The sequence below is a fragment of the Micromys minutus genome (assembly GCF_963924665.1).
Source record: "Micromys minutus genome assembly, chromosome: 2".
Taxonomy (NCBI): domain Eukaryota; kingdom Metazoa; phylum Chordata; class Mammalia; order Rodentia; family Muridae; genus Micromys; species Micromys minutus.
This window is the reverse complement of record NC_137971.1, coordinates 16839985-16854090: the sequence shown is the minus strand read 5'-3', so window position 1 is coordinate 16854090 and position 14106 is coordinate 16839985. Positions and strand designations below refer to the sequence as shown.

Below are 14106 nucleotides of genomic sequence, written 5' to 3'. Positions count from 1 at the left end.
CCAGAAACAAGCATGCCTTTATAAATGATTTATATATATATACCCTGTACCCTGGATGGCAGTAGTGGTGGTTTAATTCCAGGACTCGAGAGGCAGAAGCAGGCAGATTTCTGAGTTCCAGACCAGCCTGGTCTACAGAGTTAGTTTCAGGACTGCCAAGGCTACACAAAGAAACCCTGTTTTGAAAAAAAACAAACAAAACAAAGAAAAGAAAACTTATATGTGTATGTGCTTGTAGACATGTGTAGAGGCCAGAAGGGACTTAAATTCTTTGGAAGAGCATCAACCCAAAAGAGTTTTTCTCTTTTAAATATGGGAGGCATCACGAATTTGTGTGTCATCTGTGAGCAAGAGTGATATTAATCTTCTCTGTACTGTCCAGATTTTAAGTACCAAACCATCAAACCAAGCACTCAACAGTTTCTTAATTCACCATAAGTGGACCAGCTCAGAACCAACTGTCCTTGGACAGTTAATGAGCAACCAGCTCCCTTCCCTTCGATAACTGTTTCAACCTCATCTTGACAAATCTTCCTGCTTCCTACACCAACTCTGGCTTCCCCAGTGGCTTCCCACCACTACAACACATATCTTCCAGCAGATGGTGTGACTCACTAAGCCATGTTCTTGTTCCTTCATTCACACCCACTGAGAGTGACCTCCAAGAATGCAGAAAGTTGTGTTTGCTACTCAACTATCATGTGCTGGAGAAGCAAACTCCACAGGAGAGGCCCCTGACTCTGTGTGCAAGGGTCATGGCATCTCACACCTGAAACCCCAACACTCAGAGATAAGACAGGACAATCAGAAGTTCAAGGCCAGGGCTGAAGAGATGCTCTATTGTTCAGAGCACGCTGTTCTTCCAGAGGACTGAGATCAGACCCAGATGTCTGTGTGGTACACATGCTCTCCCCCACCGGGACACAGAAATAAATAATGAAATAGACTTAAGGAAAAAGACAAAGGCCATCTTACAATACACAAACACAGGGACTTTAAACCAGCCAGGGTTACATGAAACCCTTCTCAAACACCTCAGCAGGGACCACCACAGATCTCCACCTTTGCTCCTCCCACTATCCATCCTCTTATCCCAGCCCCCATCCTCACCCCCCACATCCATCCCCTAATCCCAGCCCCCACCCCCACCCGGCACTCCCTGAGAACCTATCAGCTAAGCCTGCCAGAGAAGGAAGTAGGTAGGTGAGTTTCAGATCCCCTAGCTCCACAGCAGAGTACCTGCTGTGACCTCTCCTTACAGTCACAAGCCATTCCCAGGGGATTAAGCAGATCCAGAAAGAACACTCTGCTTTCTTTCCTGGCCCTTAGGTTCATTCCTGTTCCCTACAACCACACCTGGCAGCATCCCAGAAGCATTCTACCAGGCCACCCACAGCTACCACACTCTCCTAAGAACCAGAGAGGGCAATGGAAACCAGGGGGAAAAACACCCACCCACCAAAGGGAAGACTAGATATAAACACCTAGAATTACAATCACCCCACTCCCAGATGCCTATAGATGCCAGGGTAAAAATCACAATAACAGCCAGGCCAATGTGTCTCCACCAGAGCCCAGCCAGATTACTACAGCGGGCCCCGGGAAAGGAAACACAGCAGAAGCAGAAGACAATGACTTTAAAACGGCCTTTGTGGATATGACAGAAGTCCTTGAAGAAATGAATAAACCCCTTAAATTTATGAAAGCAAATGGTGGAAGGAAACATATCAAACCATAAAAGATCTGAATGTGCAAACAATAAAGACAACCCAAACCGAGGGAAATGTGGACAAGAAAAAACAAAAACAAAACAGGAACTTGAACAGGAACCTCAGGCAAGGCTCACCAACAGAGTACAGGCTCTGGGGACAAGAGAAAGGAAATAGATACCTGGGTCAAAGACAATGTTAATCTAAGACTCCAGGCATAAAACATCCAGGAAATCTGGGACAGGATGAAAAGACCAAATATAAGAATAATAGGACTGGAGGAAAGAGACGAAACGAGGCAAAGGCACAGAAAATATTTTCAACAAAATCATAGAAAATTTCCTACCCTGAAGGAGATGTCTGTCAAGGTACAAGAAGCATACAGAACACCAAATACATTGGACCAGAAAAGAAATCCCAGGCTGGAGAGATGGCTCAGTGGTTAAGAGCACTGGCTGCTTTTCCAGAGGTCCTGAGTTCAAATCCCAGCAACCACATTGGTAGCTCACAACCATCTGTAATAAGATCTGATACCCTCTTCTGATGTGTCTGAAGACAGCTACAGTGTACTTACATATAATAAATAAATAAACCTTAAAAGAAAAAGGCTGACAGAAAAGAAATTCCTCTAGACACATAATAATCAAAGTACTTGATATACAGAACAAAGATGGAACATGAAAAGCTACAAGGGAAAAAGACCAAGTAACATATAAAAGCAGACCCATTAGAATAACATCTGACTATTCCCCACCAACCTCCTGCCTCAGTTTTTCTAGACAGGGTTTCTCTATGTAGCCCTGGCTGTCCTGGAACTCACTCTGAATACCAGACTGGCCTCAGAGCTCCACCTGCCTCTGCCTCTGCTTCCCAAATACTGGGATTAATGGTGTGAGCCATTACTGTCCAGTAATACCCGACTTCTAAAAGCCAGAAGGGCCTGGACAGATGTTCTACAAATTCTAAGAGATCCCACAGATCCCAGCCTAGACTACTGCATGCAGCAAAATGTTCAATCACAATAGATATAGAAACACTTTCCAAGATAAAACCAAATACAAGCAGTAATAGTCACAAGTACAACCCTATAGAGAGTGCTAGATAGAAAACCTCAACCCGAAGAGGTTAATCACACCCAAGAAAACACAAGGAATAAACAATCTCAGGCCAGCAAAACAAAAGGGGAGGAAAGCACCCAAGAAGAAAATCACAGGAATCAACAAACACTGCTCACTGACAACTCTCAAAACTAGTGGTCTCAATTCCCCAATAAAAAAGGCATAAAACAGAATGAATGCAAAACCAGGATCTATCCTTCTGAGGCAGCCAAGAAACACACCTCAACCCCAGTGGCAGACATCACCTCAGGGTAAAAGGATGGAAGAGAGGTCCCAAGCAAATGGATGTAGGTGTGGCCATTTTAGTGTCTGAAAAAAGTAGATTCCAAACCAAAAGTAAACAGAAGAGCTGGAGAAGGACACGACATGATGAAAGGAAAAATCCAACAGAGGACATTGCAGTTTTTAACATCTGTGCACCAAGCACAAGGACACTCAAGTTCACAAAAGGAACAAACACTACTGCAGCTTAAGTCACGTGCTGACACACTCGGACAGTGGGAGACTTCAATACCCGACTCTCAGCACTGGACAGGACATCCTGACAACAACTAAACAGAGAAACCCTGGAGCTCACAGACATTATAAACCAAATGGACCCACCCAAAAGACATCTACAGAACATTTCACCCAAATACAAAAGAATATGCCTTGTCCTCAGCACCTCACGGAGCTTTCTCTGAAAGTGAGCACATATTCAGACATAAAGCAAGTCTCAACAGCTACAAGAAAGTTGAAATAACATCCTGTATCCTATCTGACCACCGTGGATTAAAGCCGGATGTGAACCACCACACAAACAACAGGAAGCGTACAACCTCGCTGAGACCGAGCAGCTCTCTACTGAGTGAGAAATGGGTCAAGGGAAAAATTAGGAAAGAAAAGCTTCCTTGAAGTGAATGAAAAGAAAAATGACCTCACGGGACAGAGTGACGGCATTAGTTCTAAGAGGTGGAGTCGTAGCACTAAGTGTTGACATAAAGAAAAGAAAATCATACCCCAGAAAGGATAACAAAAGATAATTAAACTCAGTTGTAAAATAAATAAGATAAAAACAACAACAACAAAACCAAAGAATCAATGAAAAATAGTTGGTTCTTTGAGGATAGTGAGATTGTCAAACCTTTATCCAAATTAACTAAAGGTGGAGATAGGACATCCAAATTATCAAAATTAGAAGTGAGCAGGGGGCATAACAGCAGAGTAAATCCAGACAATCATAAGGACAAACTTTTAAAAAACCTGTATGTGAGGCTGGAAAGATGGCTTGGTGGTTAAGAGCACTGGCTGCTCTTCCAGAGGTCCTGAGTTCAATTCCCAGCAACCACATGGTGGCTCACAACCATCTGTAATGGGATCTGATGCCCTCTTCTGGTGTGTCTGAAGACAGCTACAGTGTACTCATATAAATAAATAAACAAATCTTTAAAAAAAAATCTGTATGCCACCAATTTGAAAATTCCAAAAATGGATAATTTTCTTGAAACCTACTAATTACCAAAGTTAACTCAAGTTCAGATACACAATCTCAACAGCCCTACAAGCTTTGGTGAAATAAAAAGGAACAGTCTTTAAAAGTCACCCAACCAAAATGAGTCCAGGGCCATAAGATTTTAGTGCAGAATTCTATCAGACTTTCAAAGAAGACAGTGCCCACACTCCTCAAATTATTCCCCAAAATAGAAACAGAAGAAACATTGCCTCAATTTGTTTTATAAGGTTCGTTACTCTGATACCTAAGCCTGATACATAAAGACCCAACAAAGAGCATTACAGACCAATTTCCCTTATGAACACAGATGCAAAACTCTTAATAAAATACTTGCAAACATGTGCTTTATGCTTATGATAACTAGTAAGATTTCAATGCATACTATCAAACCTTAAAAAAAATCAAGTACTGACAAAAATATATTTATATAGTTTTATTCCAAAGTGCTCTTAAAAATCTGTACATGTATCTCTCTTTAAAAAAAAAAGGTTGTAAGAAAAAAAAATACTTGTAAACAGACTCCAAAGAACACATCAAAAAGACCATCAACCATGATCAAGTAAGCTTCATTCCAGAAATGCAAGGATGGGTTGCATCAAATTATATAAAATATAAATTGATAAAAGCAATGGACCATGTAAACAAACTGAAAGACAAAGACCACATGGTCTTCTCATTAGATGGAGAAACGGCCTTTAACAAAATCCAACACCCCTTCATGATAAAAGTCCCGGACAGATCAGGCACACAAGGCACATGCCTCGACATAATAAAGGCATTAATATCAAGCCCACAGTCAACATCAACTTAAAGGGAGAGAAACTCAACGCAATCCTGCTAAAATCAGCAACAAGGCAGGGTTGCCCACTCCTTCCATACCCATTCAATATAGTATTTGAAGTTGTAACCAGAGCAATAAAACAACTGAAGGAGATCAATGAGAAGCAAACTGGAAAGAAAAGAAGCCAAAGGACCATTATATGCGGATGTTCCGATAGTCTGCATAAGTGACAGTAAGAATTCCACTGGGAAACTCCTACAGCGATTGAACACTTTCAGTGAAGTGGCAGGATATAAACCAACTCACAAAAACCAGTAGCCCTCTGTGTACAGACAACAGACAGACTGAGAAGAAGCTCATGGAAACACCACTCTTCACAGTAGCCTCAGAGATAAAATATTTTGGGGTAACTCTAACCACACAAGTGAAAGGCTTGTGGGACTACAACCATGAAGACAGTGAAGACAGAGACTGAGGAAAATAGCAGGAGATGGAAACATCTCCCGTGCTCACGACCAGCAGGATTAACAGTGAAGGCGGCCATACTACCATTCTACACACTCAATACAATCACCACCAAAGTTCTAACACAATTCTTTACAGATCTTGAAAGGTCGATTTTCAGCTAAAGCAATCGTGAATAATCAAAGACCCGCAGGAAGTGTAATTTCCGATGTCAAGTAATACAGAGCTTTAGTAACAAAAACATCATAGCAATGGCACAAAACTAGACACATGATCCATGGAATCAAATCGAAACTCAGACATAGTCCACACATCTATGGACTACTGATTTTTTAGATAGAAACCAGAAACACACACTGGGAAAAAGACAGCATTTTCAACCGAAGATTCTGGTCAAATGAAGAATGTGGAGGGATCCAGACTTACCACCCTGTACAAAACTCAATACCACATGAGAGCAGAAACGCTGAATGTGATAGAAGAGAAAGTGGGGACAGTTTTGAACTCAGTAGACCTTCTGAAGTGAGCAGCATTATTACAGACATTGAGGTTAAAAATTAATAAACGGGACCTCAAGAAACGGAGAAGCTTCTGCACAGCAAAGGACACCATCATTAAGGCAAAACTGCAGCCTACAGACTGGGAACAGAATTTTACCAACTCCACATCTGATAGAGGGCTGATATCCAAAATATATAAAGAACTCAGAAAACTGGGTATCAAGAAAACAAAGAACCCAATTTAAAAACAGGGACAAGCAAAACAGAATTCTCGAGAGAGGAGACTCAAATGGCTGAGAAGCACTTAATGAAATGTTCACCATCCTAAGCCGTCAGGGAAATGAAATCAAAACTACTCTGAGATGTCATCTTATGCCAGTCAGAATGGCCAAGATCAATAAAACAAACGACAGCTCACACTGGTGAGAATGTGGGATTAGGGACACTCATCCATTGCTGGTGGGAGTGCAAGCTCATAAAGTCATTATGGAAATCAGTGTGGCAGTTCATCAGAAAGATGGGAACAGAGCCAGCCGCGCCAGTCTGGGGCATATACACAAAGGCCACTTCATCCTACCACAAGGACATTGCTCAACCATGTCCACTGCTGCTCTATTCATAACAGCCAGAGACTGGAAATAATCTAGATGTCAACCGATGGATGAGTGAATAAGGAAAACGTGGTACATGACACAATGGAATATTACTCCTCTATTGAAAAATATGGAATTCCCAGGTAAATGGATAGGACTAGAAAAACATCATCCTGAGTGAAGTGACCCAGACCCAGAAAGACAAGTATGGTGTGTGTTTGCTTATATGTGGCTGTTAAGTCAGATAAATGAGCTCAATCAATTTGTAGAACCACAGAGGTTAGGTGGAAGGTATGGGACAGATCTTCCTAGGAAGGGAAATAGAAAGATGGAATAGATATATGGATGGACTGGGGGGGGAGGGGCAGGGGCAAGGGTATGGGCTGGGCTGGGAAGATCAAATGGGGAAGGAGAGGGAAGAGGGACAAGGGAGGGAAGGTTAAAACTAAGGGTCATTTGAGGGGTAATTAGGCAAACCTAATTCAGTAGAAACTTCCTAAAAAGTATGTATAATGAAGGCAGTCGGAATGAAGCTGCCAAATGACAGGGAAAACAGAGCCCCAACTGGACATCTCACATCACCAAATGAATCTCTAGTCCTGGGAATGGCTTGCATCTAATTAAGTTGTTGGCCAAAGGGGTCCTGTGGGATCCCCCAAACAACCACAAACTGGTGGTGAGACGCTATGCTAAAAGTACCATCTACACAACTCACTGAGCATGGGGGAGTAGGGCTGGTGCCTGCTGAAAGCCTCACTCCGGCTGGCTAGTGTTCCTGGAAGGTCCTCTGCATGCTCTCAAAGGAGAAACATAAACACCAACCCGGCACACACCCTCTGATCCACAGCCTCCTGCGAGAAAGACACCCTTGTGCAACGGAAGCTCAAAGCTTGTGTGAGCAGCCAACCAGTATCTGATTTAAGGTCGGCTCCATGAGATAGAGCCCATCCCTGATGCTGCTTTGGTGACTAGACAGCCAGGGATTGAGGGAAATCAAATACTGCTCTTCTACAAAAGGAGCACAGCAATCAAATGACTCCTAATGACATTCTGCCGTAGATCAGTGCGCCTCACTGAGCCGCCATCAGAGATGCCTCCTCCTGCAGCAGATGGGGACAAATACAGAGGTCCACAGCCAGTCATTATGCAGAGAGTGAGGGGCCTCAGATCACCCAGCCTCAGATCACTGTTCCTCCCCTCAAGGATGGGGAAGCCTGAGGAAGAGGAGGTGGGAAGAGAGTAAGGGCCAGCAGGGATGGAGGAGAGACCAAGGAAACAAGGCGCTCTAAACCCAGCGGGACCGGAGCCCTGTGAGCAAGAGATGGAGGCAGCATGCCTCACTGTGATCAGGTCCCCACCAGCTACATGGGTCTGTACCATACAGGGCCCTAAAGTGCACACATGGCCTGTCCCCAACCCCAGGCGATGACCGTGTACAAATGAAACCTAGTTTTCTCCCAGAGTCTTAGCAGCCGATGCCAACAGAGCTAAGTGGCATCTTTGGAGGGTCCTATTTAAAAATTAATTTTAATTTTTGCTCTACTTTTTATTTTAGTTATTTATTCATTTTTTATTTTTCTGTTTTGGGGGGGGGTTGAGACAGGGTTTTTCTGTCCTGGAATTTATACTTTAGACCAGGCTGGCTTCAAACTCTGTCTGCCTCCTTCTACTGCTGGATTAAAGGTGTACGCCACTACTGCCTGCCTGGCGCTGGTGCCAATGCCGCCACCACCGCCACCGCCACCACCACCACCACCATCATTTTAAGTCCTACAGGTTTTGCCTTTTTACGGGATTCCTGAATGTGCAAACAAGTATTTCGCTTTATCTCAGTTTCCTGTGCCTTTTCTTTTTGTCTTTTTTGTCCTATTCCGATTTGTCTAGTTTTGTTTTATCTTATTGCATTTTATTTGTATCCCTTAGATGCCTGGTGTTTTCTAATGAGAGACAGAAAGGGGTGGATCCAGATGGGAGGGGAGGAGTAGACGAAGGGGAAACTATAATCAGAATATATTGTATATGAAAAAAACACACTATTTCCAATATAAAAATGAAGTGCTTATCTTTAGAATGTGCTAACTAATGAATAACTCAATACAAATAACAAAAAGTACCCCCATGGGAAAGCGTCCATTTCAGTCCAGACTGCTTTCAGTAAACAATGTGCTGGGTGAGCAGGGAAATGGCGGAGGGCTGTTCCTAACCACGGTGAAGACGTCACTCACCCGCACATGCTGGAGGTAGAGGGACAGGTCTCGGATAAAAGACTTAATCAATCTCTCCTGCATCCGGAAGTTCTTTTCCGTCTCTTCAAATACTTCATCTTTTAGCTGCTCAAGAGGAGGAGTGCTTTTAGAGACTCTGGACTTCCGTTCAACAGACCCTATATCAAAACTGTCTTTTGTCTGTTTCCCTGAGTCACATCAAGCTGAGTTTGGACGCTTGCCTCTGTGACTCTGACTTCGGGAACACACGTGGACCTGCCTACTTCCGAACTGACTTCACAGCCGGTGTCCTGTTGGGGCTGCTGTCCTCTTCATTCCTGGCACTGCCACCTCTGCCCACCAGGCCCTTCCCTTGTACTTGCTCCAGGCTGGCGGCCCCTCCCCCGCTCCCTCCACAAAGGGTCAGATGAGCTCAGGTTCAGAAGCACTTTTCACTGAACTGTTTCACAATAGTGCAACAGTGTGTGGCAAGTGAGTCCCTTCTGCTGTGTACCTTTCATGCTGTGACTAACTGTATGTGGACACTTCCAGGTCTGCAACTGCCGAGCTGTGGCTCAAATCGCTCAATCTCCTACTTCCATGGTTTCGTCTCTGTAGCATAAGGTATCGATTTAGATGATCTTTTAAATCCCGTCTAGCTCCGCATGTCTGCACTGTGGATCAGGGTTCCCCAAACAGATTATAAGCGTCTTAGAGGTTCTAAGACCACAGGAACTATTGTCTGCTGGCCCGGCTGGTCTCCTAATTTGCCTCTGTGTAGATTAGAAGCAGTTTGGTAGTTGCAGGGCCCTGTCTCCACTAAGTGGCAAAACCAGAAGAGTTCCCATGGCAGCTCATGCCAACAGCTGCCCTCAGGGCCCTGCAGAGCTGCTGAAGACAGGCTGAGCCTGCAAGCAAGGGGCTCACCTGTGGAGCGAAGCCAGTGAGGTGTTTCAGGTGACTGCTAACTCGGCTGGACTTCTTGATGATGGAGTGGATGTTCAGCTTGGAGATCTTCTCCATGAGGCTATCCTCATCCCCTTTACGGTACTTAAGCACTAGGGTGCAAGCCAAGGCCATTGGTCAAAAGAGCCCCGTCCCCAAGCCTGAATTCAACAAGCCTAACAACCCAGAAACACCAGGGTTTCCTAAAACCGAAGAAGACAGCAACAAATGCTTGTTTTCAGTGACTTGTAACTGATCCAAGGATTAGTCTGAAGAACCCGTCTGCACAGAGACATGGCTCCCTCAGGAGAGAGAGACTGGTGGCCAGGGAAGTGGCTGGGGAGAGGGGGAAAGGCCGAAGAACCAGAAGGCTGAGGCTGGGGACGGCTGCGTTCTATGCTCAGGTCTGTCACTAATCAAGGCCCCGCTTTATAGAAGTCATGTCACCTCTTCGAGCCACCTGAGGTTTGTATGTGATGGCTGCGTATGCAATGAGATACTGATGTACAACGATCTCACACGGTACATCCCTTGCCATACTTCAGGCATAGTCGCAGCAAACTCTGGAGATGGCAGCCAATGGGAACGGTGATGTGGAGCAGAAGGGACACCCTGCCACTGTGGAAGTGGACATTACGTCAGAAGGGCCACCGTGGCAGAGAGCTACAGAAGCCACCAAAGGCCACAGCACCATTCAGTGTGTGGTGACATGACGGAGGGTGGGCAGGGAGTGTTGTTTCTTGTAGACTCCAGCCCAGTGCCCAGGAGTAGGGAGGAGGCCAAGCTGCCGCTCTGCGGGACCTGACTCAGCGCAGCCTCAATGTGAGGTGTTCATGCGGTTAGAGATGGCGCAGGAGGGGACAAAGCAATACAGCTCATTCTATGGGGGAGCGAGTGGGCATCTGTGAGCTGACTGCCCAGGGTTGGGAGGGCAGAGGAGGGGCTCACAGCGGAGAGCAGGTCACACTGGGTACAGGTAGTGATGAGGCCCAGTCCACCGCCACGTCTCCCGCAGAGGCATTTTCTGCCCAACTGCTTACGTGTCCAACTGTCGGGTGTGATGCTTGTTATCGCCGCCCCGTCCCTCCCAAAGTCCGTTACTGTTTCTCCTGGCCCCCTCCCACCAGGCCCTGCCTTGTCCAGCCTCTGAGACTTCTTCAGGGAAAAGCCTACGAGTGACTTTACTCACCTAGGTCCTTCCGACGCTTGTATTCATTAATGTTAACGTTGATCTCCTTGACAGCCAGGACCGCGCTGGTTAAAGGCACTTTATCCGGGTGGGATTCTGGGGTGGAATTCAGCAACTCTATTAGCAGCAGTGGGTAACGCATTATCCTCTGTACTGGCTTGATGAGGAAGGAGCCCAGGTTGACATAATTGGTGCATCCCCTGGAAAAGCAAGCAGAGGAGGACTCTGGTCAATGGCCAATGTGAAGGTTCTCTCTGGGTAAATGGTGTGTGCACCGGGAACCAGGCGGAGGGGACTTACCATTCGTGGTACAGGCTCCTGCAGGGTGGGCGCGTGAGGGGAAAAAGAGAGAATGCATTAGAAACAGCATCCATCTTCAAATAAGCCACAAAGGACAGAAGAAAACCCTGGACAGAAGAAAAAAACTAGACAGTGAGCTACTAGCTTCCTGGCTGCTTCATGCCTAAAAAGGCTGACTCAGTTTGAGACAAATACAATTCTTTCCTTCCTTCCTTCCTTCCAACAAGGTCTCACTATATAGCATGGGCTGGCCAGAAACTCACTGTGTAGACATGTTGGATTTGAACTCACTGCAGTCCTGCCTCAGCCTCCTAGTGCTCAAACTAGAGGCGTGTGTCGCTGTCCCTGGCTTGCCATACAAGAGACACAATCGGAAGACACCTAAGATTTCATTACGTAATGGAAACTAGCACAATACAGCACAGGACACATAACGAATCCCTTTTGTGTAAAATACTGTTGGCAGGTAGAGATCACAAAACATGGGGACATCTGTGGGAGGCATGGGGGAGGGGATCATCAAATCTCCTACTTGAGATCTGCCAAGTAGTCCTGAAGATGCTTCTGGATCTTCTCATCCTTCTCGTAGACCTCGAGCAGCGAAATGGCTTCATCGTGGTTCTGGCAGTAAACCCTGTATGTTCCCTCAAGTTCATCCCGGTGATCAAGAAACACGGGTCCTTTGGAGCACACACAAACACACACTAGTGTCAGGACTATTCTCAGTATCCTAAATACAAAGTACATCAACAAATGTTACGGTCATCCAAGTTCGCCTGCTATAAGAAACAATAAGATGGTCCATCAAATTAATAAATACCCCTGTGATAGCTTAAACTATAAATTATTCAAGCCACGATGGAGAGGACTGTCACCCAGGCTATGTATTTTTCAGACCATGTATTTACAAACTCTGCCTTGATACAGCTTCCAGCCCTCTTTATGAAGGCAGAGATTAGCATCTGCAAACACGCTTCAAGCTGTCATGTGACCAAGCCACATGACCTTCTTGTTCTCTACTCTCCAGGAACATGGGCGCAAGGATGAAGAAATCCCTCCACAGCGGTGGTGTCTAACTCCGTGGTAATACAAGGGTATAATGATCTACTATACTACTTTAATCTGTAATATGATGGTGCTTTTTTTATTTGGGGATTTAAAAAAAAAAGTGTTTTAAATTCATGTTTGGCTGCACGTATGTATGTGCGCCATGTGTGTGTCTGGTGCCCATGGATGTTAGAAGAGGGCATCATATCTCCTGAAACTGGAGCTACAGACAGTTGTGAGTCACTATGTGGAAGCTGGGAATCAAACCCGGAATTCTGTAGAGAGTCAAACTCTCTACAGGAACAAGTGCTGTCTGCCCCTGAGCTACTACTTCAACCGGCCCCTCCAGTGTGCTTTCTGCGTGTGCTTTGTTATAGGGTGCAGGGTGCAGAAATGAGCTTACCCATCCCCACACAGTCACTCTGTGACAGAGGAAAGCAACTAGAAACAGCATATGTATGGCTCTGTGGACTGGACACTAAAGGTAAGAGAAATAGTCTGAGGGGTCAGTGGTATCATGTCATTCCGGTTACTGTGTTCCATACAGTCACACTTGCAGTGAACGTTAAATTTCAGTTAGAAATCAGTAAAAATAAATGAATGAGTAAGCAAATATGTCATCTTTCTTTTCTCTCCAGATTCACAGACAATAAGCAATCTATTCAGAGGCTAACTGGTCTACCGCTAGTTAGAAACAGCACTGACCCAAGTTTCTCCACAGTGGTTTATTAATTTTATTTATGTGTGTGCATCCTCTGGTTCTCACAGAGGACAGAAGGCACCAGATCCCCAGGAGCTGGAGTGACAGGCAGTTGTCAACCACCCAGCATGGATGCTCTTAACTGTGGCGCAATTTCTCCTGCCTCAACTCTCTGCCTTAGTACAAGTATTCTTTCCTTCACTGCCTCTCTCTGTGTAATGTGCTAATGGCTTTACAACCCTTTAATTTACCTTTCTCAGCCTCTCGGACCCTTCCCTCATGGGATGCTCATCTCTTGTCCACTTATTACCTACTGAGGACCTGGGCTTGCGGCCTTCTGCTGCTGGGGCCACAATGCTCTTATGCTCCGAGCTCCCTTCCACATCACCACCACCATCTCTGCCCCTCCTAAGGCTACACCTCCTGCCTGGATCTGAGCTTTTCTGTTCCTAAGACCACACTATTTTCCCACAGATGCCCTCAGCATATCTGAGCCCGCCATCTGACTTCTTGTTTGACTTACCAGAACGAAAGGAAGAACTACAAAAGAACAAGTGGTACCGTGTGAGTGGGGGCTGGGCTACACTAAGCCCTCGCTTGGCTAATGGAGCTCTTAGACTCATAGTAGCGGAGGCAGCTGCTCAAACACCTTGTAGGCAGTACCAGTCACTAACAATATGACATCTCACCTAAAATGTTCTAGGAGACAAAACCACCTCATGCCAGAAGCAACTCTCATAAACCTTAAAACAAAGCTCCCCCTTGTAAGAACTTAAACCTGCCAGTTCACGAAAGGAACGCTCACTGCCCAGAAGGGTGAGGGCTCTCCACACTCTGAGACGACACTTGTATGGGAGCCCTCTTGACTGGGCGGTCATCTGAGCCCTGTGTCACCCCATGCTCCCACCATCCATCTTGTAAGAGTGCAGCCCTCAAATCCAAACGCCAGTTGGTACCTAAGCTGAATCTGACCTAAGAGGGAGAGGAAGGGAACTCGCTCTGGTGAAGCCCGTTAAGCAGGACCACCGAGGGCCCAAACTCTTTAGACATCAGCTACATCTCT

The 14106-nt window shown here is 45.5% G+C and overlaps 1 protein-coding gene across 3 annotated transcripts in view; it reads right to left on the bottom strand.

The window, feature by feature from the left end:
* Nucleotides 1-14106, bottom strand: part of DNMBP (dynamin binding protein) — a gene marked incomplete at its 5' end in the record, with an annotated part of 89779 nt that overhangs the window by 9480 nt on the left and 66193 nt on the right. For all 3 annotated transcript variants that reach the window (XM_080913235.1, XM_080913237.1, XM_080913236.1), the window contains 5 exons: nucleotides 8884-8988; nucleotides 9790-9920; nucleotides 10997-11196; nucleotides 11297-11314; nucleotides 11829-11976. In XM_080913235.1, coding sequence (XP_080769361.1) covers nucleotides 8884-8988; nucleotides 9790-9920; nucleotides 10997-11196; nucleotides 11297-11314; nucleotides 11829-11976 — 602 coding nt within the window. The remainder of the gene's footprint in view (nucleotides 1-8883; nucleotides 8989-9789; nucleotides 9921-10996; nucleotides 11197-11296; nucleotides 11315-11828; nucleotides 11977-14106) is intronic.